The sequence below is a fragment of the Oratosquilla oratoria genome, chromosome 13 (genome assembly GCF_046742065.1).
Source record: "Oratosquilla oratoria isolate Oo_2021 chromosome 13, ASM4674206v1, whole genome shotgun sequence".
NCBI classification, from domain to species: domain Eukaryota; kingdom Metazoa; phylum Arthropoda; class Malacostraca; order Stomatopoda; family Squillidae; genus Oratosquilla; species Oratosquilla oratoria.
The window spans coordinates 59,461,174-59,474,590 of NC_134789.1; the positions used below are offsets into that span (position 1 = coordinate 59,461,174).

At 44.5% G+C, this 13,417-nt stretch overlaps 1 protein-coding gene across 1 annotated transcript in view; it reads right to left on the minus strand.

Annotated features, from left to right (window-relative positions):
- Positions 1-1,138: 1,138 nt before the first annotated feature.
- Positions 1,139-13,417, minus strand: part of LOC143032440 (organic anion transporter 3-like) — a 40,046-nt gene continuing 27,767 nt past the window's right edge. The window contains exons 4-5 of the mRNA XM_076197225.1: positions 4,263-4,417; positions 1,139-1,597 (exon numbers count right to left, since the gene is read on the minus strand). Coding sequence (XP_076053340.1) covers positions 1,492-1,597; positions 4,263-4,417 — 261 coding nt within the window. The 3' untranslated portion in view covers positions 1,139-1,491. The remainder of the gene's footprint in view (positions 1,598-4,262; positions 4,418-13,417) is intronic.

Here is a 13,417-nt window from a genome sequence, read left to right on the forward strand (position 1 = left end):
CGAGATGTACAAGGGGAGAGATGGCAGCAAATTGGAAATTATTATTAACAACTTCAGTACAATGATGTGCCTAGGTAGGCATCATAAGGCACGAGTGGGTACACAAGGATGCCGGCGTTGGCGTCTTGATTATAATATATATTTTTTTTAGTTATCCCCGGATTCTGTGAACTAGTTTGATCACATTTTCTGCATTTATTATTACTCAATAAAAGAGAACGAGTAATACAGCATTGACTTTATATTTAATAATGCGAGTAGTGTGATGCATCGTTCATATGGCAGCCAATGCTGTGTGCGAGAATTTGACTTGTACTGAAGTGGTTAATGGAGAGAGACTGGAGGAAGTGGATAGCTTTAGATACTTGGGTACGAATGTAGCAGGAAAGGGAGGAGTGGAGCAAGTAAATGCCTTGAGGGATTAAAAAGTATAATGAGAAATAGATATTTGGGAATGAATGCTAAGAGGAGATTGTATGAATGGGTGATTGTGCCAACTGCACTATACGAGGCAGAAACAGGAACATTAGAGAGGAAGAGTGAAAGCATTTAAATGTAGGAGGAGAGCAGGGGTGGAAAAGGAGTTGGGAGATAAGGTTGATGAAAGATTGTTGGGATGGTTTGGATACATGGAAAGAATGAGTGAAGAAATATTAGTAAAAGAGGTGTGAAATGCAGAGGTGGAGGGAATGAACATGAGGGGGTGACCAAGGATGAGATGGATGGATGGGTTAAAAAGGGCATTGGGAAAGGGGGGAATGTCTGTTGAGGAAGGAAGAAGACAGAAGATAGGGGTGAATGGTTGTGTATGGATGATGTGATGCATGGGAGTGGGTTGGTGGTGGAGGGTTAGGGAGTTAGAATGATATTTTGATGCAGCCTGGAGGGATTTCTCCCCATCTTTTCTTTCTACATAAGGGGACAGAGAGGGGAGGGGGGTCTCTGATTAAATGAAGCAGCACTTCTGTGGATGTGCTGTGTCTTGCTACATTGCTTCTTATCCAGGGCAGTGGGCAGGATGTAGGGATGACCCGTCATAAGGAGGAGCCAAGAAAAGAGGGAGGGAGGGGTGGAATGGGAGTGGAGTACATGGGGATGAAATTGGCTATCTACCTTGTAAGATGGAAAAGGTCCTTGCTATATGTATTTTTTTATTATTCATTTACATATTTATTTTATATATATATTTTTTTACTTGCCATACCCAACACCTGCATCTTTGTACAGATTATTACACAGGACATAAAAGACCTGAAAAAGAATAGCTTCCCACACAGAGTATATTTGGAATAAACTGGACAAAAAAATTGTGTGTGCAAACACCATAAAAGAATTTAAGAACAAACTTGATCTAGTGAGATACAAAAACGGGTCACCACAAGCATAGCTCCTCTTCCCATAAAATACAACTAGATAAATTGAATAACATTGCTTAGTGACAGATACACAGATCCTGAAGAGCTGTTTTAGAGCTAGAAAGATCCATCCTTGTCAAAGCTTGTAGTCTGTCTTCTGAAATTTTGTTATGACTGATTCCATCCCTACTTTAGTGCAATTCAGGGCTTCCATTTCATCCATTTTGATTCCACTCTGGAAACTAATAGAAATGCTGATTACATATCGATATCATTATGATAAATAGGACTGTAATTCTTATTCCAAAGTCAAAAGCAATCCACTCCCTCCCATTTCATCCCCACATACTCCATTCCCATTCACCATCACACCCTCTTTTCTTGGCTACTCTTGGATGATGGGTCATCCCTACATCTTGCCCACTACCCTGCAGCAAGACACAGCACATCCACAGCAAGGCCACTTCATTAAATTAATGACCACCTTCTCTGTTCCCTCATGAAGAAAAAAAAGAGAAGGGGAGAAATCCCCTCGGGCTGCATCAAAATATCATTTATACATACTCCTTCACCACCCCACCATCCCTCACCTGCTCCTTTCCATACATCACAGCATTATCCATACATAACCATTCTCCACTCACCCCTATCTTTTGTTTTCTCCCTTCCTCAAGAGACATTCCCCTCTTTCCCAGTGCCCCTTTTACCCCACCCATCCATCTCATTCTTGGTTGCCCCCTTACGTTCACTCCTTCCATGTCTGCCTTCCACACCTCTTCTGCTAATCTTTCTTCACTCATTCTTTCCATGAGTCCAAACCATCCCAATAATTTTTCATCAACCCTATCTCCCAATTTTTCCATCCCCACTCTCCTCCTCACCTCATTTCTCATTCTATCCAACCTTAGTAACTCCTATCATACATCTTAGGCATTTCATCTCAAACACATTTAAACTCCTCTCTTATGTTCTATGTTCCTACCCCATACAGTGCTGTCAGCATAATCACTCCTTCATACAATCTCCTCTTAGTATCCATTCCCAAACGTCTATTTCTCATTACACTTTTTAATACCCCATGGCATTTACTTGCTTCTTTCAACATACAGTCTACCTCCACCTCCACTCCCTTCCCCACTACATTCGCACCAAAGTATCTAAAGCTATCCACTTCCTCCAGTCTCTCTCCCTTAATACAGTTCCAATTTGCTGCCATCCTCTCCCCTTGTACATCTCATTACCTTATTTACCCACATTTATCTTTAACTTTCTTCTTGCGCACACCTTCCCAAACTCCTTCACTAACTTCCTTAATCTCTCCTCTGATCCTGCCACAAGCGTAGTGCCATCAGCAAACAACAACTGGCTTATCTCCCACTTTTCTCCATTTTCTTTAATCATCTCCAATCCCAGACCTATTACTCTTGCACCACCCCACCCATGTATAAATTGAACAGCCTTGGCAACATGACACATCCCAAGTGAAGTCCCACCTTCAGCTCAAACCACTCATTCTCTCCATTTCTAAATCTAACACAGGCTCTACTACTTTTGTAAAAACTCTAGACTGCTTCTAACAGTTTTCTTCCTATCCCATATATCTGCAATACCTCCCATAGTGCCTTCTTGTCTACCCTGTCTTAAGCCCTTTTCAAATCCATAAAGGCCAAAAAAACATCCTTACCTTTTCCTAAAACTTTCTCATGTCTGCCTTACCACAAAAATCTGATCCATGCAACCCCACCTGTCCTAAACCCACACTGTTCTTCACCAATCCCTCTGTTCCTCTCCTAATCCTCTCAATCAAAACCCTCCCATAAGCCTTCCCAACTACACTCAACAAACTGATCCCTCTGAAACTACTACACTCACACTTGTCTGTAAAGTGGAACTATACAGGCACTCCTCCAGTCCTCTGGCACTCTACCCTCTTTTAGACAGAGTTTGGGAAAATGTGCAAAAGAAGGAAGTTGAAGATGAATGTGGGTAAAACTAAGGTGATGAGATGTACAAGGGGAGAAAGTGGCAGCAGACTGGAAGCAAGTATTAGGGGAGAAAGACTAGATGAAGTGGATAGTTTTAGATACTTGATTGCAAACGTGGTGGGAAAGGGAGGAGTGGATATGGAGGTAGAATATAGACTGAGAGAAGCCAGTAAATGCCTTGGAGGATTAAAAAGTGTACTGAGAAATAGACATTTGGGAATGGATTCTATGAGGAGATTGTATGAAGGAGTGATTGTGCCAACAGCACTGTAAGGGGCAGAAACACAGAACATAAGAGAGGAATTTGAATGTGTTTGAGATGAGGTGCCTGAGAAGTATGATAAGTGTTACTAGGCTGGATAGAGTGAGAAACGAGGAGGTAAGGAGAACAGAGGTGGAAAGGGAGTTGGGAGATAGGGTTGATGAAAAATTATTGGGATGATTTGGACAAATGGAAAGAATGAGTGAAGAAAGATTAGTAGAAGAGGTGAGGTAGATGGAGTGAACATGAGGGGATGACCAAGGATGAGATGGATGAATGGGGTAAAAGGGTCATTGGGAAAGAGGTGAATGTTTGTTGACAAAGGACAGGAGAAGACAGAAAATAGGGATGAATGAAGAATGGTTGTGTATGGATGATGCTGTGATGCATGAAAGGAAGTGGGTGGGAGAGGAGGGTGAAAGGGTGTACGTGTGATTAATAATTTGATGCAGCCAGAAGGGATTTCTCCCAGTCTTCTCTTTTTGGCATGAAAGGACAGAGAGGGAGTAGCCGATTTAATGAAGCGGCCTTGCTGTGGATGTGTTGTGTCTTACGACACTGTTTCTGATCCAGGGCAGTGGGTGAGATGCAAGGATGACCTATCATCCAGGAGGAGCCAAGATAAGAGGGAAAAAGCCTTTGGTATATGAATGTATGTACCTTTCTTCTTCTTTGTTTTCTTCCTTGCCCTCAAGAGCAGCCACCGTTTCATAAAGAGGATGGTTAAGAGTCTCTGGAAGAAGGGCAATGCTCAGTCCAGCCACCACTGACAGAATCCCGAAGATGATTGAAGGCAGCCACGGGTAGATCCCACCCTGTTGAGGAAGACAAAGGTGAGAACCAATCACTTGTTGCATTGAAGCACTTAACCCTAAGGTATTCGGTAATGTAACTAGCTAACCCATAGCCATAACTAGCTAACTGGCCCATAGCCGTAACTAGCTGACTGGCCCATAGCCGTAACTAGCTGACTGGCCCATAGTGGTAACAAGCTAACCCATAGGGATAATTAGCTAACCCATAGTGGTAAGTAGCTAACTAACCCATAGCTGTAACTAGCTATGTGTTAACTAGTTATGGCTTTGGGTTAGATCTGTACAGCTATGGGTTAGTTAGCTAGTTATGGCTATGGGTTAGATATTCATGGTTATGGGTTAGTTAGCTAGTTACCACTATGGGCCAGATGGTAGTTACCATTATAGGCCAGTTAGCTAGTTACTGCTGTGGATTAGTTAGTTACGGCTATGGGTTAGCTAGTTATGGCTATGGGTTAGTTGTCTTGTTATTGTTATGGCTTAGCTAGTTATGGCTATGGATTAGCTAGTTACCACCATGGGTTAGTTTCCGCCATGTGTTATCTAATTTCCACCATGGGGTAGCTAGTTACTGCTAAGGGTTAGCTAGTTACCATTATGGTTTAGTTAGCAAGTTACTGATATGAGTTAGTTAGCCAGTTACAGATATGGGTTAGCTAGTTACTGCTAGGGGTTAGTTAGCTAGTTACCACTATGGGTTAGCTTGTTACCTCTATGGGTTAGTTAGCTATTTACAGCAATGGGTTAGCTACCACTATGGCTTAGCTAGTCACTGTAATGGGTTAGCTAGTCATTGCTATGGGTTAGCTAGTTACAGCAATAGACCAGTAATCTAGTTACCACTATGGGCCAGTTAGCTAGTTACAGCTAAACCACAGCTGTAACTAGCCCATAGCCATAACTAGCTAATTGGCCCATAGCTGTAAATAGCTAACTGGCCCATAGCAGTAACTAGCTAACCCATAGACATAACTAGCTATGTGTTAGCTAAATATGGCCATGGGTTAGTTAGCTAGTTATGGCTGTGGGTTAGCTAAATATGGCCATGGGTTAGTTAGCTAGTTACCGCTATGGGTTAGCTAGTTACAGCAATGGGCCAGTTGCCACTACGGGCCAGTTAGCTAGTTACTGCTAAGGATTAGTTATGGCTATGGGTTAGCTAGTTATGGCTATGGGTCAGTTAGCTAGTTATGGCTATGGGTTAGTTAACTAGTTATGGCTATAGGTTACCTAGTCAAGGGTATGGGTTAATTAGCTAGTTACCACTATGGGTTAGCTAATTCTGGCTATGGACCAGTTAGCTAGTTACAGCTATGGGTTAGGTAATTATAACTATGGGTTAGTTAGCTAGCTATGACTATGGGTTAGCTAAAGCTATGGATTAGTTAGCTAGTTACGGATAATTGTTAGCTAGTTCTGGCTATGGACAGGTTAGCTAATTAAAGCTATGAGTTAGCTAGTTAAGGCCACGGGTTAGGTAGTTACGGCTATAGGCTAGTTAGCTTATTACAGTATGGGTTAGCTAATTACCACTATGGGTTAGGTAGTGTGCTGACGTGCCACTGGTCAAAACCAGACTAGCCATCACACAACTCAAGCTAGGCCTATATACTCGCCGTAGTTAGCAAGACATCTCAGCCAGCTCCAGCCAGCAGCCAATCAGAAACTTGGGAAAGCTCTCCGAGGACCTTCGCTGAGCCGCCAGGCACAACATCTCCAAGCTTCCAGTGGTCCTTTGCACTCGGCCCACGACTTTTGAAGGCCCTCACCCTGGACCAGTTCCTTCCTGTGGCCCTTTGCTCTCAGCCCATGACACTTAAAAAGGCCCTCACTCCGACATTCCCTCTACGAACCCTTGTCCGTGACCTCCGAGCCTAATATTCATTCAATCTTGTGTGCCTTAGTGTTATTGTGAATTTCATTTCCCTGGCTTGTCCGAATCCTAACCACAACAAAGTGGTGACCCTAAGTGAGGACAACCAGGAAGATGGCAGGCTCACAGGTTAAACTTCCCAGTTTCTCCCATGACTTGGAGAGCTGGCTAGTTCACACCCAGGCATGCCCAGCCCAGCTCCGCCGCCCCGCCCTGCAGACCTGGTCTGCCCAGCACTAGACTGCTAAACACGTAAGCATGACCGGCACTTGATGGTGGACGCCATAGTTGCTGCACCACAGCCACTGTCGCCAGTGCAAACCACACCTGCTGCCACTATAGCCACAGCCACCGCCGCTGCCACCACTACAGCCGCAGCCACCACTGCTGCAGCTGCAGCCACCACCGCTGCCGCCATTGTGGCCAATTCTGCCACATCCCTCGCGTCTCGCCCTACCCTCTGCGGTGCTAACTCCCAAAGAAGGGGGGGAGTATTGTGGTGACGCACCACTGGTCAAAACCAGACTGGCCCTCACACAACTCCAGCTAGGCCTATATACTTGCCATAGTTAGCAAGACGTCTCGGTCAGCTCCAGCCAGCAGCCAATCAGAAACCTGGGAAAGCTCTCTGGGGACCTTTGCTGATCCACCAGCCTCCTTTAAAAGGACGGCGTCTTGTATGTAGACATACATACATGGTATATGTATGTATGTCTTGCCGAGACAACCAGTTCTTTCCTGGGCACAGCAGCTCCAAGCAGCAGTTCTCTCTGGCAAGTTCCCTCAGGACCAGTTCCCTCCTGTGCCCCTTTGCTCTCAGCCCACGACACTTAAAGAAGCCCTCACTCTGGAGCTTCCCTCTACGAGCCCTCATCCGTGACCTCCGAGTCTAGTATTCATTAAACCTTGTGTGCCTTAACATTATTTTGAGTTTCATTTCCCTGGCTTGTCTGAACGTAACCGCAACAGTAGTTATGGCTATCGGCTAGTTAGCCAGTTACTGCTATGGACCAGTTAGCTGGTTATCGGAATGGGTTGGCTAGTTAACACTGAGTTAGCTAGTTACTGTTATGGGTGAGTTACTGCTATAGGTTAACTAGTTACCACTATGGGTTAATTAGCTTGTTATTGCTATATGTTAGCTAAGTACCATTATGGGTTAATTAGCTAGTCACAGGTATGGGTTAGGTAGTTACATCAATGGACCAGTTTGCTAGTTACCGGTGTGGGCAAGTTAGCTAGATACCGCTATATGCCAGTTAGCTAGTTACCAATATGGGCAAGTTAGATAGTTACTTCTATGGGCCAATCAGCTAGTTACCGCTATGGGCCAGTTAGCTAGTTACTGCTATGGCTTAGTTAGCTAGTTAAGGCTGTGTTAGCTAGTAACGGTTACGGGTAATTTAGCTGCTTATGGCTATGGGTTAAGTATTTACGGCTATGAGTTATTTAGCTAGTTACCTCTATGGGACAGTCAACTAGTTACTGCTATGGGCCAGCAAGCTAGTTTCTATGGGCCAGTTAGCTAGTTATGGCTATGGATAAGCTAGTTACGGGTATGGGTAAGCTAGTTATGGCTTTGGGGTTAGCTAGTTACGGCTATGGGTCAGTTAGCTAGTTGCGGCTATGGGCCAGTTAGATAGTGATGGCTATGGGCCAGTTAGCTAGTTATGGCTATGGGTAAGCTAGTTACAGCTAAGGGTTAGCTAGTTACAGCTATAGGTTAGTTATAGCTATGGATTAGCTAATTGCAGCTATGGGTTAGCTGGTTATGGGTTAGCTAGTTATGGCTATGAGATAGCTAGTTATGGCTATGGGTTAGTTAACTAGTCACCGATATGGGTTAGCTAGTTATGGTTCTGGGTTAGCTAGTTACCTCTGCGTGTTAGCTAGTTACGGCTATGGGTTAGCAACTTACCGTTATGGGTTAGCTAATTATGGCTATAGGTTAGTTAGCTAGTTACAGCTAGTAACGGCTATGGGCCAGTTAGCTAGTTATGGCTAGTTAATGCTATGGACTAGTTAACTAGTTGCCACTATGGGATAGCTAGTTACGGCAATGGGTTAGCTGGTTACAGCTATGGGTTAGCTAGTTATGGCTGAGTTAATTAGCTAGTTACAGTTATGGGTTAGCAAGTTATGACTATGGGTTAGCTAGTTACAGCTTTGGATTAGTTAGCTAGTTATGGGTATGGGTTAGAGTCACGGCTATGGATTAGTTAGCTGGTTATGGCTATGCATTAATTAGCTAGTTAAAGCTATGGGTTAGATAGTTATGGCTATGGATTAGCTAGGGTTAGTTTACTAGTTACCTCTATGGGTTAGTTGGTTATCACTATGGGTTAGCTAGATATTGCTATGGGCCAATTAGCTAGGTATGGCTATGAGTTTGCTAGTTACAGCTATTAGCTAGTTACAGATATGAGTTAGCTAGTTATGGATATGGGTTAGATAGTTACCACTATGGCCCAATTGACCATTACAGTTATGGGCCATTAAGCAAGTTCTATGTGCCAGTTGGCTAGTTACCGCAAACTGACCCATAGCAGTAACTAGCTAATTGACCCATAGCTGTAACTAGCTAACTGGAATATCTAGTTAACTGACTCATAGCGGTAACTAACTCACAGGTCCATAGCAATAACTAGCAAACTGAACCATAGTAGTAACTAGCTAACTGGCCCATAGTTGTAACTAGCTCCCTGGTATATACCCGTATCTAGCTACCTTACTTATAGCTCTAATTAGCTAACTGATAGCAGTGACTAGCTAACAACCAATATTAGAGAACTAACCCATAGCGGTAACTATGTCACTAACCCACAATGGTAACTAACCATACCGGTAATTAGCTAACACATAGCGGTAACTAACCTATACCGGTAATTATCTAATCCATAGCGGTAACTAGCTAACTAACCCATATGTAACTAGCTAACTAAACCATAGCCATAAATAGCTAACACATAGCCATAACAAATTAAACCATAACCATAACTAGCTAAATAACCATAGCCATAACTAGCAAACTCATAGCCGTAACTAGCTAACCCATATCTGTAACTAGCTATAACCCAAAACTGCAACTAGGTAGCTAACCTATACCCGTAACTAGCTAACCAAAAGCCATAACTAGGTAACTACTCCATAGTTAACTAGCTATCTAAACCATAGCTATAACTAGCTAATTAAACCATAGCCATAACTAGCTAACTAAACCATAGCTGAAACAAGTTAATTAACCCTTAGCCATAACTAGCTAACTAAACCATATCCATAACCTAACCCATACCTATAACTAGGTAACAAGTAGCCATAACCAGCTAACTAGCCCACAGCTGGAACTAGTTAACTGGCCTATAGCCATAACTAACTATCTGACCCATACTCATAACTAGCTAACTGGCCTATAGTGGTCACAAATTTATATGCTCATAACAGTAACTAGCTCACTGGCCCATAGCGTTTACTAGATAACTGGCCATAGCAGTATCTAGCTAAATGGCCTATAGCTGTAACTAGCTAACCCATAGCTGTAACTAGCTAAATATCCTATAGCTGTAACTAGCTAACCCACATCAGTAACTAGCTATCCCATAATTGTAACTGGCTAACCCATAGCTGTAACTAGCTATCCCATAGCTGTAACTAGCTATCTAACCCATAGCCATAACTAGCTAACTATCCCATAGCCGTAACAAGCTAACACATAGCCATAGCAAGTTAACCCATAGCTGTAGCTAGCTAACCCATAGCCGTAACTAGCTAACCCATAGCCGTAACTAGCTGACCCATAGCCAAAACTAGCTAACCAATATCCGTAACCTATAGCGATTATTAGCTTACAAACTCATATTATTAACTAGCTCAGTTATAACTATCTAATCCATAGCTGTAACTAGCTAGCCATAGCCGTAACTAGCTAGCCATAGCCGTAACTAGCAAACCCATAGCCATAAGTTGCTAACACATAGCTGTTACTAGCTAACCTATAGCCATAACTAGCTAGCCCATAGCCATAACTAGCTAAGCCATAGCCATAACTAACTGGCCCATAGCAGTAACCAGCTAACTGGCCCATAGCCATAACTAGCTAACTGGCCCATAGCAGTAACTAGCTCAGTGGCCCATAGTGGCAAATATTCAATACCAGTAACTAGCTAACCCATATCCGAAACCTATAGCAGTAATTAAACTCATATCAGTAACTAGCTCAATTATAACTATCTAATCCATAGCTGTAACTGGCTAGCTGTAGCCGTAACTAGCTAACCCATAGCCTTAAGTCGCTAACCCATAGCTGTAACTAGCTAACCCATAGCCATAACTAACTGGCCCATAGCAGTAACCAGCTAACTGGCCCATAACCAGCTAACTGGCCCATATCCATAACTAACTGGCCCATAGCAGTAACTAGCTAAGTGGCCCATAGCAGTAAATATCCCATACCAGTAACTAGCTATCACATAGCTGTAACTAGCTAACTGGCACATAGCCGTAACTAGCTAACTACCCCATAATGGTAACTAGCTAACTGCCCCATAGCAGTGACTAACTGGCCCATAGCAGTAACTAGCTAACTCATAACAGTAACTAGGTACCTATCCCATAGCAGTCACTAGCTAATAATTAACCTGTAGCTGTAACTAACCCATACCCGTAACTAGCTAACCCATAGCCATAATTACCCAATATGGTAACTATAAATGTAATAATGGTAACGATGATGGAAATAGCAACAATAGCAATGACACTACTAATGATAACAAGGTAATGTTAATAGCAATGATAATAAGGTAATTGTGATAATAGTAGTAACAATAGTGGTTATATAAGTAATAAAATTGGAAAAATCTTAACAATAATAATTATAATAATAGTAATGATAAGGTAAGGGTAATGGTAATTGTAACAATGATAGCAATAATAACAAATTAACAATGACAATAGTTATGGTAATTGTAATTATAACAGTAATAGTAAAAGTAATGGAAATTATAGTAATAGTATTAATAGTAATGTTGTAGTGACGTGATGCATCCTACGACCCGTCACACACTGATCAAAGAAATCTTCGGAACTAGCCTTTCCAAGTTCCTGTAGTTGGCAAGCGTGGTTCGCAAGGGTGTCCCTGCCAGCCAGTGGTCAGCCAATCAGGAACTTGGAAGGCTCCTCACGTTCCCGCCAGCCTCCCTTAAAAGGTCGGCGTTTCGCCAAGATGGGCAGAACAGTACCGGCCAGCACACACAACATCTCCTCGTCCAATCTTCTAGCCGTCCCATCGAGCCTCGCCGTCATCATCTGCTACCGCCTCGCTGACGTTAGTCCACGTCCAGCTACAACCATAAGCTCCACTAAGCTGTGGCTTTAGTCCGAGCTTCACCTATATTTATCATGCGACACTTCTAGTGTCGCACCTTGTGGCTAATTACCAAAAGAGATTAGATATTTTGTGTTGATTTTCATTTGTCCTGCCGTTGTTCCGAACTAAAACTACTACAAAGTGGTGACCCCGGTGAAGGACAACCAGGATTATGGAAAACACACAAATGAAACTTCCCAGTTTCTCCCGTGACTTGGAGAGCTGGCTAGTTCACACAGAGGCCTATTTAGCCACTCAAGGTAACGTGCCGGACCTCCAAGCCTTCGGCGCGTACATCGCCGCTCTACCAACGGACGTCATCGCCCTTGTCCGTAACGTCGTCTCCTCTCCTCCGCAAGAAGGCAAGTGTTCCGCCCTCAAGACTGCCTTACGGAAGCTTTACACCAAGCCCGACGACCAGCTCTACCGAGATATCCAGCATAGTGAACTCGGCGACATCACCCCGTCACAATTATACACCCGTATGGCCGCCCTCAACACCCGGGCAAAGGTGTCATTGCCCAAGGAACTCCTCCGCTCCATTCACCTCTCCAAGATGCCGGACGCCCTCCACTTACACCTGGAAGCTCTAGCCGGCGATAAGGACGACGAACAATACTGCGAAATAGCAGATAGATTGTTCCAACGTCATATCTCGGTACAAGTCCGGTCAGCCAGCAGCTTCCACCCCAGTGACAAACCAGTGCAAAGTGTTCAGTGTAGTGACGACCCAGGTGTTAGTGACAATAGTGCTGTGAGTGAAAACATTCCCGTGCCATATAGTGCCAGTGACCAAAGTGTGCAGCAGCTACGACAGGAAGTGGCCGACATGAAGACTTTGCTCAACCAGTTTTTAGCCGAGAAGGGAAGCCATCAACCGCCACGTAGCCCCGCTCCACGACAGGATACTACCTCCTGCTGGTACCATACCCGCTTCGGAGCCAAGGCGCTCAGATGCACGCAACCATGCAGCTGGTCGCAGGGAAACGCCAAACGCGGGGGTCGGTAACCACCCCTACCCCCGCTAACCATACCCACACCCTCCTCTCAGTGCATGATCGCCATTCTGGTCTATCCTTCCTGGTAGACACAGGTTCAGCCGTCAGCATCATACCCCCGACGGAAGAACCCAACCACGGTACACGTTGGCCATCCTACGACCTGCTTGCAGCCAACGGTACGCCCATCGCAACGTACGGCAGCCACCACAGCGTCCTGGAACTCCACGATGTCAAGTTCCCTTGGACATTCGTCATAGCAGCGGTACAGCAACCCATCCTTGGCTACGACTTCCTCCAGCACTACAATATGGTAGTTAGCGCCAAGGACAACTGCTTGTACCACGGCACAACAAGCATACCAGGAACCACCACTAACGCAACTTCCCACCAGATATCGTCACTCCAGCCCGATGGCGATTATGCACGCATCCTGCAGGAGTTTCCCCAGCTAACATCGCCAGACAAGACCAACACCACCACCACCCCTCACAACATCATGCACCACATCCAGACATCTGGACCGCCAGTATACAGCAAGCCTCGACGACTTTCCCCAGAAAAGTTGGCCGCTGCCAAACAGGAGTTCCAAGAACTCCTAGACCAGGACATCATCCAACCATCGGAGAGTGCTTGGGCATCACCACTCCACATGGTTCCCAAGCCACCCCCACCGCCCAACCAATGGCGGGCTTGCGGTGACTACCGTCAACTTAACGGCATCGCGAAGCCCGACCGCTACCCCATCCCTCACGCTCAGGACTTCC